This window comes from Anolis carolinensis, chromosome 6 (genome assembly GCF_035594765.1).
Source record: "Anolis carolinensis isolate JA03-04 chromosome 6, rAnoCar3.1.pri, whole genome shotgun sequence".
NCBI lineage: Eukaryota > Metazoa > Chordata > Lepidosauria > Squamata > Dactyloidae > Anolis > Anolis carolinensis.
In genome coordinates, this window is record NC_085846.1 from 10,675,596 (window position 1) to 10,688,806 (window position 13,211).

The window sequence follows — 13,211 nt, forward strand, 5'->3', positions numbered from 1 at the left end:
ATATTTTCTCATACCAAAATAATGGTCTGTGGTTATGTTTAAAATGCTTTTTGTTTATTTCCAAACCTACTACCTTGTACAAAACACTCAGATGAAAGAAGAAAATAACATCGCGGGTTCATAATAGAGTTAGGGTTCCGTAGGGGGAAAAGTCTTCGGAAGGGTTCCATGACTGAAAAAGTTTGTGAACCGCTCGCTGGTCTAGACATTAATAACCAGTAAACAAAAATCCATCATGGAAAGAAAGACAATGAATGGATTTTGGAATGGGAAAAACAGAGCTGGGCCAATTGGGGAGAGTCAGAAAAGCTGCTCCAACTCGAAGGTCATGATAAAACCAATCCACTGCCATGGCGGAGGAATTCCTCCGACCCAGTTGCTTACCTTAACAGGGAAGGAGCCACGGCATGTTTATGCCAGCTCCCTCCCACCATACACCCGGGTCTGGGATGTGTAACTGGAGACACCAGCCCTTCTTCTGCCTGGGCTGGCTTGACAAGTTGTTTTTATACAACAGAACCTCTGGCAGCCAGACCAAAGAGCGGAAAGTGCAGCTGGCAAATTCAGACCGGCTGGAAGAGGTGGGTGGAAGAACGGGGATCCAGGCCTCTGCTTTCTCCTGCCTCCAACCCAACTCCTCCCCAGTTACTCCATCTCTCACCAAGGCAGGTCTGGAGGAGCTTGGGGTGCATCCACACTGTAAAATTAGTGCAGTTTGACACCACTTGAACTGCCGTGGGCTCAATGCTGTGAAATCAAAGGGACTGTCATTCTACTGGAAGTTGACCATAAAGTTTCCAAGCAGAAATTCCCGAATTGTGTCTGCAGAACCATAGGGTTCTGCACAAAGCATAGTAGTGGTTCCATGAAGAAGAAAAAACCCTTAAAAACCAAATTTAAAATGGATTTTAAAATTAAACCACACACGGCTAACTATTTGATTTAAAGTCTCGTTTAAAAATATCATCATAGAATCATAGAGTTGGAAGAGACCTCACGGGCCATCCAGTACAACCCCCTGCAAGAAGCAGGAATCTCATTCAAAGCACCCCCGACAGATGGCTATCCAGCCTCTGCTTAAAAGCCTCCAAAGAAGGAGCCTCCACCACAGTCCGGGGCAGAGAGTTCCACTGCCGAACAGCTCTCACAGTGAGGAAGTTATTCCTGATGTTCAGGTGGAATCTCCTGTCCTGTAGTTTGAAGCCATTGTTCCGCGTCCTAGTCTCCAGGACAGCAGAAAACAAGCTTGCTCCCTCCTCCCTATGACTTCCCCTCACATATTTGTATATGGCTATCATGTCTCCTCTCAGCCTTCTCTTCTGCAGACTAAACATACCCAGCTCTTTAAGCCGCTCCTCATAGGGATTATTCTCCAGACCCTTAATCATTTTAGTCACCCTCCTCTGGACACCTTCCAGCTTGTCAACATCTCCCTTCAATTGTGGTGCCCAGAATTGGACACAGTATTCCAGGTGTGGCCAGACCAAGGCAGAATAGAGGGGTCATCATCACCATCACCATTATTATTTGCTACAACTATCGCTACCAGGAATAGCTACACATGTCAACATTTTACAAGAGTGATTGATACAAAGTTGATTTTTCATATTGATTTGACATTTCTTTTTGAACATTTTTTTTAAATTAAAGACTACTGGGATACTGTATATACTTGAGTATAAGCCAGCCCAAATATAAACTGAGGCACCTAATTTTACCACAAAAAACTGGGAAAACTTATTGACACAAGTATAAGATGAGGGTGGGAAATGCAGCTGCTACTGGTAAATTTCCAAAATAAAAATAGATACCAATAAAATTATATTAATTGAGGCATTAGTAGGTTAAATGTTTTTGAAAATTTACATAAAACTGTAATTTAAGAAAATAAGACTTTAATAAGATACGACTGTCCAACTCTAATTACCTATATACTCGAGTATAAGCCGACCCGAATATAAGCTAGCCAGGATCCTCACTCAACTATAAGCCAAGGGTGGATTTTCAGCCCTAAAAGGGGGTTGAAAAACTGCTTATATTCAAGGGTATATAGTATTATTCAAAAAATGTCATGAGTAAGGTTTACACAAAAATTAGATGTTACATAGGAATTTTCAGTTAACATCAAATGATCCAGAATATATCAGAGACCAGTGGAGTCTCCTTCTTTGGAGGTTTTCAAGCAGAGGCTGGATGGCCATCTGTCGGGAGGGTTTGGAATGTGTTTTCATGAATGGCAAAGGCAAGAAGACACAATCTGGAAGGTCTTTAAAGAGTACCTTTAAGTTTGTATGATTCTGCCTTATTTTGACTAACAGAAACTTATTATTGTGTGACTTATACCTTCAGACTGTGTTTTCCAGCTTACAAACTCTGCCCTAGTCGCAGTCCTTCTTGCCTGACCATGTCCTTATTAATCTCCAACCCAATATTTAATATCCTTAACACTGTTAATCAGTATCAATGGCATTCATTATTGTCTCCCACCAAGTTACGAGCTAAGAAGTTAACAGAGCAAGAAAAAGCAATAGGCAGTCCTTGTTCGTTTTCATAACTCCAGTCACCTTGCCAAAAATTGGCTGCAGGGTAGTTTGAAAAAAAAAAAACAACACCCACATTTTTGTGGTAGAACAAGAATTGTGATTCTTGAAACCCTTTGGCTTTTTCAAAGCAGGGAAGTTTCAAGACAATTTTTAAAAAAACCCATTAAAGTGTTCCTTCCTGCCTTTCTGCCACTGAATGTCCACACCAGGATGTGGTGGAGCCCAGTTCTCATACACGGTGATGGTGCCATATAAATAAATGATGTTACTGCAGGAGTGGCATTCTCAGTATCCCTAACTACTGGCTGTACTGGCCAGGGATGATGGGAGTCCTGCTTTACAATATCTAGAAGGAGGTATGATTCCTACTTTACAGAGCTAAGGATTTTTTTTCAGCAATTTTTGCAGCTCTGTCTTTCTAGTGGAACGCTTTCAGGAAAAGATTTATTTATTTACAGTATTTCTATTCTGCCCTTTTTACCCCGAAAGGGACTCAGGGCGCACCACAGAACACATATACAGCAAACATTCAATGCTGTTATACACTGACAGGACAGACACAGTACATAGATAGAGGTATCTAGGCTTTTCCCATCTTCGGTGTCTTGGAGGTTGTGCTCGATTCCGGCCACGAGTGGATGCTGTCGCTCCATCCATCATGCTGAAGAGTCCTGTTTACATACTTCCTCCTTTTGATTAAATCACCAATATTTTTCTGCTATTTCCATATAGTGCCATTAAAATACCTCCCTGCATTAAGCAGCACCTATTTATCTACTTACAGCTGTTTTTGGTCTGCTAGGTGGGCAGTAAGCTCAGCTGAAGGACAGGAGCTCACCCCCAACCCAGGCTTTGAACTGCCAACTTTTCAATTGGCAAGATTTATTGCAGCTGGTGGTTAACCTGCTGTGCTAAAGCCTGGCCCAACCATTTTGGTCAGAGGTTGACCAAAATGATCAAAGGTCTGAATGCCAAGCTCTTAAGAAGCTGGGTATTGTTTTCCTCGGAGAAATGAAAGCTGAGAGAGGAAATGATAGCTACTTTAAAATATTTGATGGGATGTCACATTGAGGAAAACGCACGTTTGCTTTCTGCTGCACTAGAAACTAGAACACAAGGGGGCAATGGATAGAAATTGCAGGAAAAGGGATCCAAATCAACATCAGGAAAAGCTCCCTGACAATAAAAGCTGTTCAACAATAGAATATGCTGCCCAGAGGTCTCCTAGCAGAGGGTTGTATGGCCATCTGTCAGGATAGCTTTGATTGTGTTTTTATGCACCGCACCCTTGTGGTCTCTTCCGGGCTTTAGCACAGCAAGGTAATCACCAAGCTGCAATAAATCTTGCCAACCGGAAGGTTGAGAGTTCAAAGCTCGGCTCAGGGTGTGCTCCTGACCTTTAGCCCAGCTTCTGCCTACCTAGCAGTTCGAAAACAAATGTGAGTAGATAAATAGAAACCACATCAAAGAGGGGAGGTATTGATCAGAAAAAAGGAGGAAGTTTACGAACAAAGAAAGCTCTTTGAAAGGGAGATGGAGCGACAGAACCTCCTGTTGGCCAGAACCGAGCACAGCCTCTAAAGATGCCAAAAGATGGAAAAGCCTATATACCTCTATCTGTTGTCTGCCTTGTCATTGTTATAATTGGCATTGAATGTTTTCATATATGTGTTCTGTGATCACCCCAGAGTACCCTTCGGGGTGAGAAGAGTGGAATATAAATACTGTAACAAACAAATAAACAAATAACTAAATAAATAAATATAATCTTCCAGCTGTTGTATGATTTTATGATTCTATGATTAATTCTACGCTTCTATGTTCGATGTTGCTTTTTATTACCTGAATATGGGACTGTGGCCTCCAATCCGAGCCTTAGACCAGGCCAGTGGTGAAGGTACGGCGAGGTAATCCATCCCTTCTTTCCGGGCCATTCCAAGTCCAAAACCATTGCCAGTATCCTCTCCATTGCAACTCCCATCTTCTTTCCGGGTCAGTGCCACCGTCTGCTCCGTTGAAGTCTTCCGTGCTTTTTGGGGGATGCTTTCCACCAACCGGGCTCCAGTAGAGTTGAAGGTGGCTCCATCGCCACTCGCTTCCACAGACTCCCCTGTGGCTTCCTCTCCAAGGCTGCCCCTCCGGGACAAGCATGGAGAGGCAGAGGAATGTGTTTCGGAGCTGGAATAACGCCGCTTACCACAAGGAGAAGCTGGGCGAGGGCCCAGAACCATCCACCCGTCCTCTGCTCCACGACTCGGGGAGTAGTTGACCCCATAGCCCGGCCAAGACTCCTCGGCCGATGACCACGGTTTTGGCGAACCCCGAGGAGAACCCAAAGGAGAATTGAGGGCAAATCGGGCAGCCGCCTCATTCAACTCATGCTCCACATCATCTCCGGCGGGGGCTTCATCGTCTGAGAAAAAGCTCCATGGCGATACACTACCACTGCTGGCCGGACTTGGGGTAAAGAAGCCGGATGATGAGGTTGATTCTCGGTAGCCCCCAAAAGCTTCCAGAAGAAGATAATCGCGGGGGGAAGAGTCCCAGTCATCTTCCTCGCACCGTCGGCTTGGAGAAATGGTGGTGATCTGGATGCTGGGACACTCCAGGACCCGGGAGCCTCCTAGACGGACACGCCGAGCCGGTTGGCTCTCAAAAGTGTCGCCATCTAAGTCGACCGGACGGGGAGGAGGGGAATGCATGCCTGCACGGCTGCTACCAAGATGCAATGGGCATGGGATGCTTAGAGGAGAGGCATAGGGCGGCGGGTCACCCAGACTAAGGGAACAATAGACAGGGAGGTTGTCTGCATCCAGGTCTGGAAAAAAGAAGACAGAAGCACAAAATCAGCACCTATATAAATCCTACATTGGATTAAATCTAAGGTTGAGATGGAACATTATAGCCATCTATCTATACACATAATAAAAGTGAAAATATATATGTATGTATGTGTGTGGCTGGGGTGTCCACTTACACAGACAAGCACCCATTTCCATAAATAGCTATAGCTCCCACTCCCCAGGAGACATCAGTGGCCTCGCTCCAATGACATTGCAGGTTATAGCGAGCGTCACGAACATGTCCAAGAGCCCTGCCAATATCCTCCATAAACACCATATTGCTCACCACCCAAATGAAGGCTTTCATTCGGGGACAATTTCATCCTACATTTTCTGTTTCTCCTCCACCACAGACAGCCCAGTGTTTCTGACTCTCTCAATTGGTGTGGAATTTGCATGACCCCGCCCACTGCCTCTCCCATAACCCTTTCCTATGCATTTCTATGGCACACAGCAAACAAAGGAATTGATCAGCAACTGAACCTACTAGAGAGACGTTTGGAGAGAATTCACCATGATTTATAGGAGTTGTAGGGACTGGGATGTATAGTTCCCCTGCAATCTAAGAGCACTCTGAACGCCACCGATGACGGAATTGGATCAAACTTGTCACACAGAGCCCCCATGACCAGCAAAAAATACTGGACGTCTTTGGGGAAAATTCACCTTGATTTGGGGGAGTTGTAGTTCACCTACATCCAGAGAGCACTGTGAACACAAATAATGATGGAACTGAACCAAACCTGTCACACATATCTGATATGTTGAAATTGGATGACTGGAGGGGCTTTGGGGGAACTGATCTTCCTTTTGGGAGTTGTAGTTCACCCACAACCAGGGAAACTGTGACCTCCACTGATGATGGACCTGGACCAAACTTGGCACACAGAACGCCCATTACTAACTCAAACTCCTGGAGGGGTGGACAGCCATCTGTCGGGAGTACTTTGATTGTGTCTTTTTGCATGGCAGAAAGAGGTTGGACTGGATGGTCACTGGAGTCCATTCCAACTCTCTGATTGTATAATTCACTCATTTTAGTATCCCCTCTAACAACCAGCAGTCGGGTAGCTGAGGCCCGCCTTAATGTAATCTTGGTTAATATACAGCTCTTTTGTAAGAGAACAGACATTCTATTATAACTGTTTAAAAACATCTGTTGGTAATTTAAAGCCTCTTTTTGATTGCTTTTTTAAAAAAAGTAATTCATTCATCATTATCTGACCACAAATATGGCTGTTTTAAAAAAAGAACACTGCAATGTCCAACCTGACCTCGTACCGCAGATGGAGACAAAAATTTGGAGAGCAGGGCCAGCCCTAGCATTGGGGCAGAGGGAGGCAGGAGGCTCAGACGGCATATTTGGGGCAAGGTGAAAAGGCTGCCAACTTTGCAGTTCCTAATTTATTATCATCACATTTTTTACTGCCAGGGAGAAAGGGAGGCGGCTGTGGGGTTTTATGACGTGGGTGTCAAAATAACTGGATTGGCCTCAGGAACGATATACCTTGACCAGAGCAGGGTGGAGTACATACCTAGTTTATTACAGGCAGCAGAATTTGGAGGGTGGCCAGTGCTCATGGCTTAGAGCCACAAAATCATACAAGAGTTGGAAGTGATCCCAAGGGCCATCCAGTCCAACCACGTTCTGCCAGGTAGGAACACATAATCCAAACACTCCCAACAGATAACCATTCAGCCTCTGCTTAAAAACTTCCCAAGATAAGAGACCCCACTGAACTCCAGCTCTTATCATCAGGAAGTTCTTCCTCATGTTTAGGTGGAATCTGTCTTCCTTTTTTCCTTCCTTGTCCATGGGGTGGTGGATTGGCCCCATGTCCTAATTCAAAGCATTACAAAACTATACAAAGTTTGGAACCTATTTTGAAGATAAGGTTTAATCACTTAGAGTAAAACCCAGAATAGTTTCACTGTTCCAATAAAAAGGGGCATCCAGCCATTATTGACATATATATCGTATTTATTTGATTCGAAGACACTTTACACACGCACACACGTGTATATAAATAATTAGTTTTAATACAGGTTTAATATTCCTTATCCAAAATGCTTGGGACCAGAAGCATTTTGGAGTTTAGAATACCTATATTTGCATATACCGTTTATACTCGAGTGTAAGCCAAGTGAGTGAGGGTTTTGGCCGGCTTAATATTCGGGTCAGCTTTTACTCCAGTACAGGGGTCCTCAAACTTTTTAAGTGGAGGGCCAATTCACAGTCCCTCAGACTGTTAGGGGGCCGGACTAGGATGAAATAGTCCAAAATTAAGATTGTTGTTGTTGTGTGTCTTCAAATCATTTCAGACTCAGGTCAACCCTAAGTCTAAAGTTTAGGACAGAGGCCAGGTCAATGAACTTGGAGGGCCACATCCGGCCCATGGGCCTTAGTTTGGGGACCCCTGATCTAGACAATCTCCTAAGACCATAGGTAAGCAAAGAGACCTACAAAGACCATCTAGATGGTTTCATAAGACCATAGGTAAGGAAAGGTTCCCCCAAAGGCCATCTAGACAATCTCATAAAACCATAGGTAAGGAAAGGGACCCTCAAAGGCCATCTAGATGGTTTCATAGGACCATAGGTAAGGAAAGTGACCTCCAAAAGCCATCTAGATGGTCTCATAAGGCCGTAGCTAAGCAATGAGACCTTCAAAAACCATCTAGACGATCTCATAAGGCCATAGGTAAGCAAAAAGACCTCGAAAGACCAGGTAGACTTAGGTCAACCCTAAGTCTAAAGTTTAGGACAGGGGCCAGGTAAATGACCTTGGAGGGTCATCTGGCCCCCGGGCCTTAGTTTGGGGACCCCTGCTCTAGTATATACAGTACATTTATGATTTTTCTCTATTATTATTATTATTATTATTATTATTATTATTATTATTACATTTATTATTTTACTCTATTTATTATTGCTGTTATATTTATTATTCTACTCTATTATTACATTTAATATTTTACTCTATTTATTATTATTGGAAGGATACGTAAGCACATTTACATTGAAGAAGGTTAGAATAATGATGCCTCAGCTTACATACGGATCAGCTTATACTCGAGTATATATGGTACATACATAATAAGATATAAAGGATTCTGGGAGTTGTAGTACAATACCCCTTGCAAACACTGAATTATATATGTTGCGTATCTCTTATCTGAAATTATTGGGACCAGAATGTTTTGGATTTCTTTCTGGTTTTGGAATACTTGTATTTTCACATGCATACATAATAAGGTATCTTAGAGATAGGAACCAAATAGAAACATGAAATTAATTTATGTTTTGTGTACACATAGCCTGAAGGTAATTTTCTAGACAATATTCTTAACACATTTATGCACAAAATGAAATTTGTGTTCATTAGACCATCAGAAAACAAAGGTGTCACATTGTAAGTGACAAAAAACAAATGCAAATCTATTATTCCCAATATATGAGCTGATACTTGTGAGTAAACTCAAGTGCAGGTGATCAAGCTGAATTATGTGGTGGCGTAATAGGTTAAACCCTTGTGCCAGCTGGACTGCTGACCTGAAGGTTGGGTTGCTGACCTGAAGGTCGCCGGTTTGAATCTTCGAGATGGGGTGAGCTCCTGTCTGTCAGCTCTAGCTTATGGTGGCGTGAGAGAAGCCTCCCAGTGGGATGATAACACATCTGGGCATCCCCTGAGCAACGTCTCTGTAGACGGCCAATTCTCTCACACCAGAAGCGACTTGCAGTATGTTCTCAAGTTGCTTCTGACACTATAAAAAAACCCAAAGGAAGAAACGAGGAGGATATGTTTAGATTTTATATAGATTTCATCTACACTGTAGAATTAATGTAGCTTGACACCACTTTAACTGCCACAGATCCATGCTATGAAATCGTGGAGTTGTAGTTTTACAAAGTCTTAAATCTTCTCTACCAGAGTACTGGTGCCTCATCATCATTATGCCATAGCATTGAGGTATAACAGATAAAGTGGCGTCAAACTGCATCAATTCTGCAGTACAGATGAACCCATGATATGCCCTGGAAGGATCCAGCTTTGCATACTCTGCATTTTCTCCATCTCAGAAGACAGTTAGGAAATTGAAGCTTGTCAGATGTGTATAAATAGCAGGTTTTGTTTGTTTAAAAACAAAAACCACCCACAGTACACAAGTGAAATAAAGAAAGAAGAGATTCGTTCTCCTTAAACAAACAAATATTTGGAATAACATTTTTCAGATTATGCTGCTTCACTTGCTTTCTCATATGGCCAGGGTGGGAAACTGTGGTCCTTTGGATGTTTTTAATCCGCATCTCCCATATTCCTGTGGCAACCAGGATTGATGGGAGTTATAAACTGCATCTACACGAGTGGTTCTCAACCTTCCTAATACTGTGACCCCTTAATGCAGTTCCTCATGCTGTGGTGACCCCCAACCATAAAATTATTTTTGTTGCTACTTCATGACTGTAATTGTGTTACTGTTATAAATTGTAATGTAAATATCTGATATGCAAGTTGTATTTTCATTCACTGGACCGAATTTGGCACAAATACCCATTATGCTCAAATATGAATACTGGTGGGATTGCGGGGGAGGGAATGATTTTGTCATTTGGAAGTTGTAGTTGCTGGTTCACCTACAATCAAAGAGCATTCTGAACTCCACCAATGATGGAATTGAACCAAACATGGCACTCAGAAACTCCCATGACCAACAGAAAATACTGGAAGGGTCTGGTGGGCATTGACATTGACTTTTTGAAGTTTTAGTTCACTTGCATCCAGAGAGCACTGTGGACACAAACAATGATGGATCTGGACCAAACTTGGCACAAATACTCAATATGCCCAAATGTGAACACTGGTGGAGTTTGGGGGAAATAGACCTTGACATTTGGGAGTTGTAGTTGCCGGGATTTATAGTTCACCTGCAATCAAACAGCGTTCTGAACTTCACCAATGATGGACTTGAACCAAACTTGGCACACAGACTCCTATGACCAACAAAAAAATATTGGAGGGATTTGGGTTCCTAAGGTCATCAGAAAGATGTGTTTTCTGGTGGTCTTTGGTGACCCCTCTGAAACCCCTCTCATGAACCCCCCCAGGGGTCCCGACCCCCAGATTGAGAAATGCTGACCTACACTGTAGAATTAATGTAGTAAAAGGTAAAGGTTTCCCCTGACGTTAAGTCCAGTCATGTTTGACTATGGGGGTTGGTGCTCATCTCCATTTCTAAGCCGAAGAGCCGGCGTTGTCCGTAGACACCTCCAAGGTCATGTGGCCAGCATGACTGCATGGAGTGCCGTTACCTTCCCGCCGGAGCAGTACCTATTGATCTACTCACATTGGCATGTTTTCGAACTGCTAGGTTGGCAGGAGCTGGAGCTAACAGCAGGCGTTCACGCTTCTCCCGGGATTTGAACCTGGGACCTTTTGGTCAGCAAGTTCAGCAGCTCAGCGCTTTAACACACTGTGCCACCAGGGGCCCCTATGATGGACATAGAGGCAAGTTGTTATTTAATAACACACTTTGCCACCAGGACTCCTATAGAATTAATGTAGTTTGACAGTATTTTAACCACCATGGCTCAATGCTATGGAGTCATGAGATTTATAATTTTACAAGCCTTCTCTGCCAAACAGTGCTGATACCTCAGCAAACTACAATTGTATACCATGATTCCAGAGCGTTGAGCAACACTCACACTTGCCTCCAACAGGCAAGAGTTTTTTCTCCCACCCTGGACCTTCCACAGATATCTAAACCCCACTTGCCTAGTTTCCAACAGACTCATAACCTCTGAGGATGCATGTCATAGATGTGGGCGAAATGTCAGGAGAGAATGCTTCGGGAACACGGCCATACAGCCTGGAAAACACACAGCAACTCAGAGAGCCAAACCGTTTTCCTTGAGTTTGCTGGAGGGAAAGCAGGATGTCAATGTCACGCCATAAATAGCAGCAAATAATACATGTTTTGTTTAGAAGAGGGATGTTTTTGCTTTTCTGCTCCGCAGGGGTGGGAGGATTTGTAACCCGGTGGCAACATCTGGCAGGTTACCATCCCCACCAGGTCGGTTGATGGGAGCCGGCATCCAACATCAGGAGGACCATAATGTGCTTCTATTCTCCATCCTGAGCTTGTACTTTGCCTCCATCCAAAAAAAGGGGAGTAGAAGAAAAAGTCCAAAAGCCCTCCCCCTCCACTTTCCACCTTTGAAACAAATACTTTCGGATAACTTTTGGCAAAGGGAGAAGGGGTTTAGAAAGTTTTCCCCAAGCTTGGCCCAGTCTTCTTCAAGCCTCCACCCTGTTTTGTGGACAGGAGACAAACCCAAGAGGGGGGGGGGGAAGGTATGAAGGCAAAGAGGGGGGGAGAGAGGGGGGCAAGGCTGCCAAGGAGGGGCTGCCATCTGAACCCAATTAAAGGGCCATTTCCCAAAGCCCCAGGCTCCCTTGGCAGGGACCCCAGTTGCTGAGGAAACAAGACGAAAAGGAAAATTGCACTGTTGCAAGAAGCTAGTTGAAACCGTATGCAAGAAAGAAAGAAAGAGAAGGGGGTGTGGGGGAGGGAAGGCATCTCCCCTTCCCCATTTGCCCCCCCCCCCTTCTTTAATCCCACCTCTGCTCCCCTCCGGTGGGGATTTCAAGGCCCAGGGCCAGTCTAGGGAGGGCTCAATGCTGTGGGATCCTGAGGCCCTTTTCGGCTCCCATCTGGATTTCATTTGGACCAGACGCTGCATACCCAAAGACAGTTTGACCTTTCTCGCTGGGAAAGAGGGGGGAACATCCCAGTTTCCTACCTCCGCCTTTCCTCCGGCTCCTATGGGGTTGCCAGTTTCTGCAGTGCCAGGGCAAAGATATTTGGGGCACAAGCCTGGCTCCAGCTGAGCCCCCTTTATCCTCTCCATGACCATCATGTGCCCAAACCCATTCAGGGCACAGAAACAGGCAGAAATTACAAAATATTTTACAACAACCCTATAGAGTAGGCAAGGATTAAGCCATCAGACATGCAGCAGATCATGGGTCACCACAAACTTTCCTATAGTTCATATAGGATTGCTAGTTTCTGCAGTGCCAAGATAAGGATAAGATTGTTGTGTGTTTTCAGGCTGTATGGCCATGTTCCAGAAGCATTGTCTCCTGACGTTTCGCCCACATCTATAGCAGAAAACCTCTGAGGATGCCTGGCATAGATGTGGGCGAAACATCAGGAGAGAATGCTTCTGCAACATGGCCCTACAGCCCAGAAAACACACAACAGCCCTGTGATTCCGGACATGAAAGCCTTCGATAACACATGATAAGGATAATTTGGGGACACAAACTTGGCTGCAACCGAGCCCCATTATTTTCTCCATGGCTGGTCCCACACTACCCTGTATCCCAGAATCCAGTCCCAGATTCTGCTTTGAACTGGATTATATGAGTCTACACTGCCAGATAGTCTGGGATAAGAAGATAATCTGGGATCAAATCCTGAGCTATAGGGCAGTATAGATCCAGCCCTTGACTATCATATGTCCAAACCCAGAAAAGGCAGAGAGTCAGCAAGAAACTAAAGACATTAAAGATATGTTATCAAAGGCTTCCATTGCTGGAATTACTGGATTGCCGTGAGTTTTCCCAAGATGCATGGCCATGTTCCAGAAGCATTCTCTCCTGATGTTTCGCCCACATCTATGGCAGGCATCCTCAGAGGTTGTGAGGTATATTGTAAACTAGGCAAGTGGAGTTTATACTGTCTATCTAGGGTGAGAGAAAGAACTCTTGCCTGTTGGAGGCAAGTGTGAATGTTGCAATTGGCCAGCTTGAGTAGCA

General features: G+C 44.2%; 1 protein-coding gene across 2 annotated transcripts in view; it reads right to left on the reverse strand.

Annotated features, from left to right (window-relative positions):
- The window catches only part of nfatc4 (nuclear factor of activated T cells 4), a 43,612-nt gene that overhangs the window by 22,355 nt on the left and 8,046 nt on the right, over positions 1 to 13,211 (reverse strand). For both annotated transcript variants that reach the window (XM_003223849.4, XM_062984550.1), the window contains exon 2: positions 4,386 to 5,361. In XM_003223849.4, the coding sequence (XP_003223897.1) occupies positions 4,386 to 5,361 (976 nt within the window). The remainder of the gene's footprint in view (positions 1 to 4,385; positions 5,362 to 13,211) is intronic.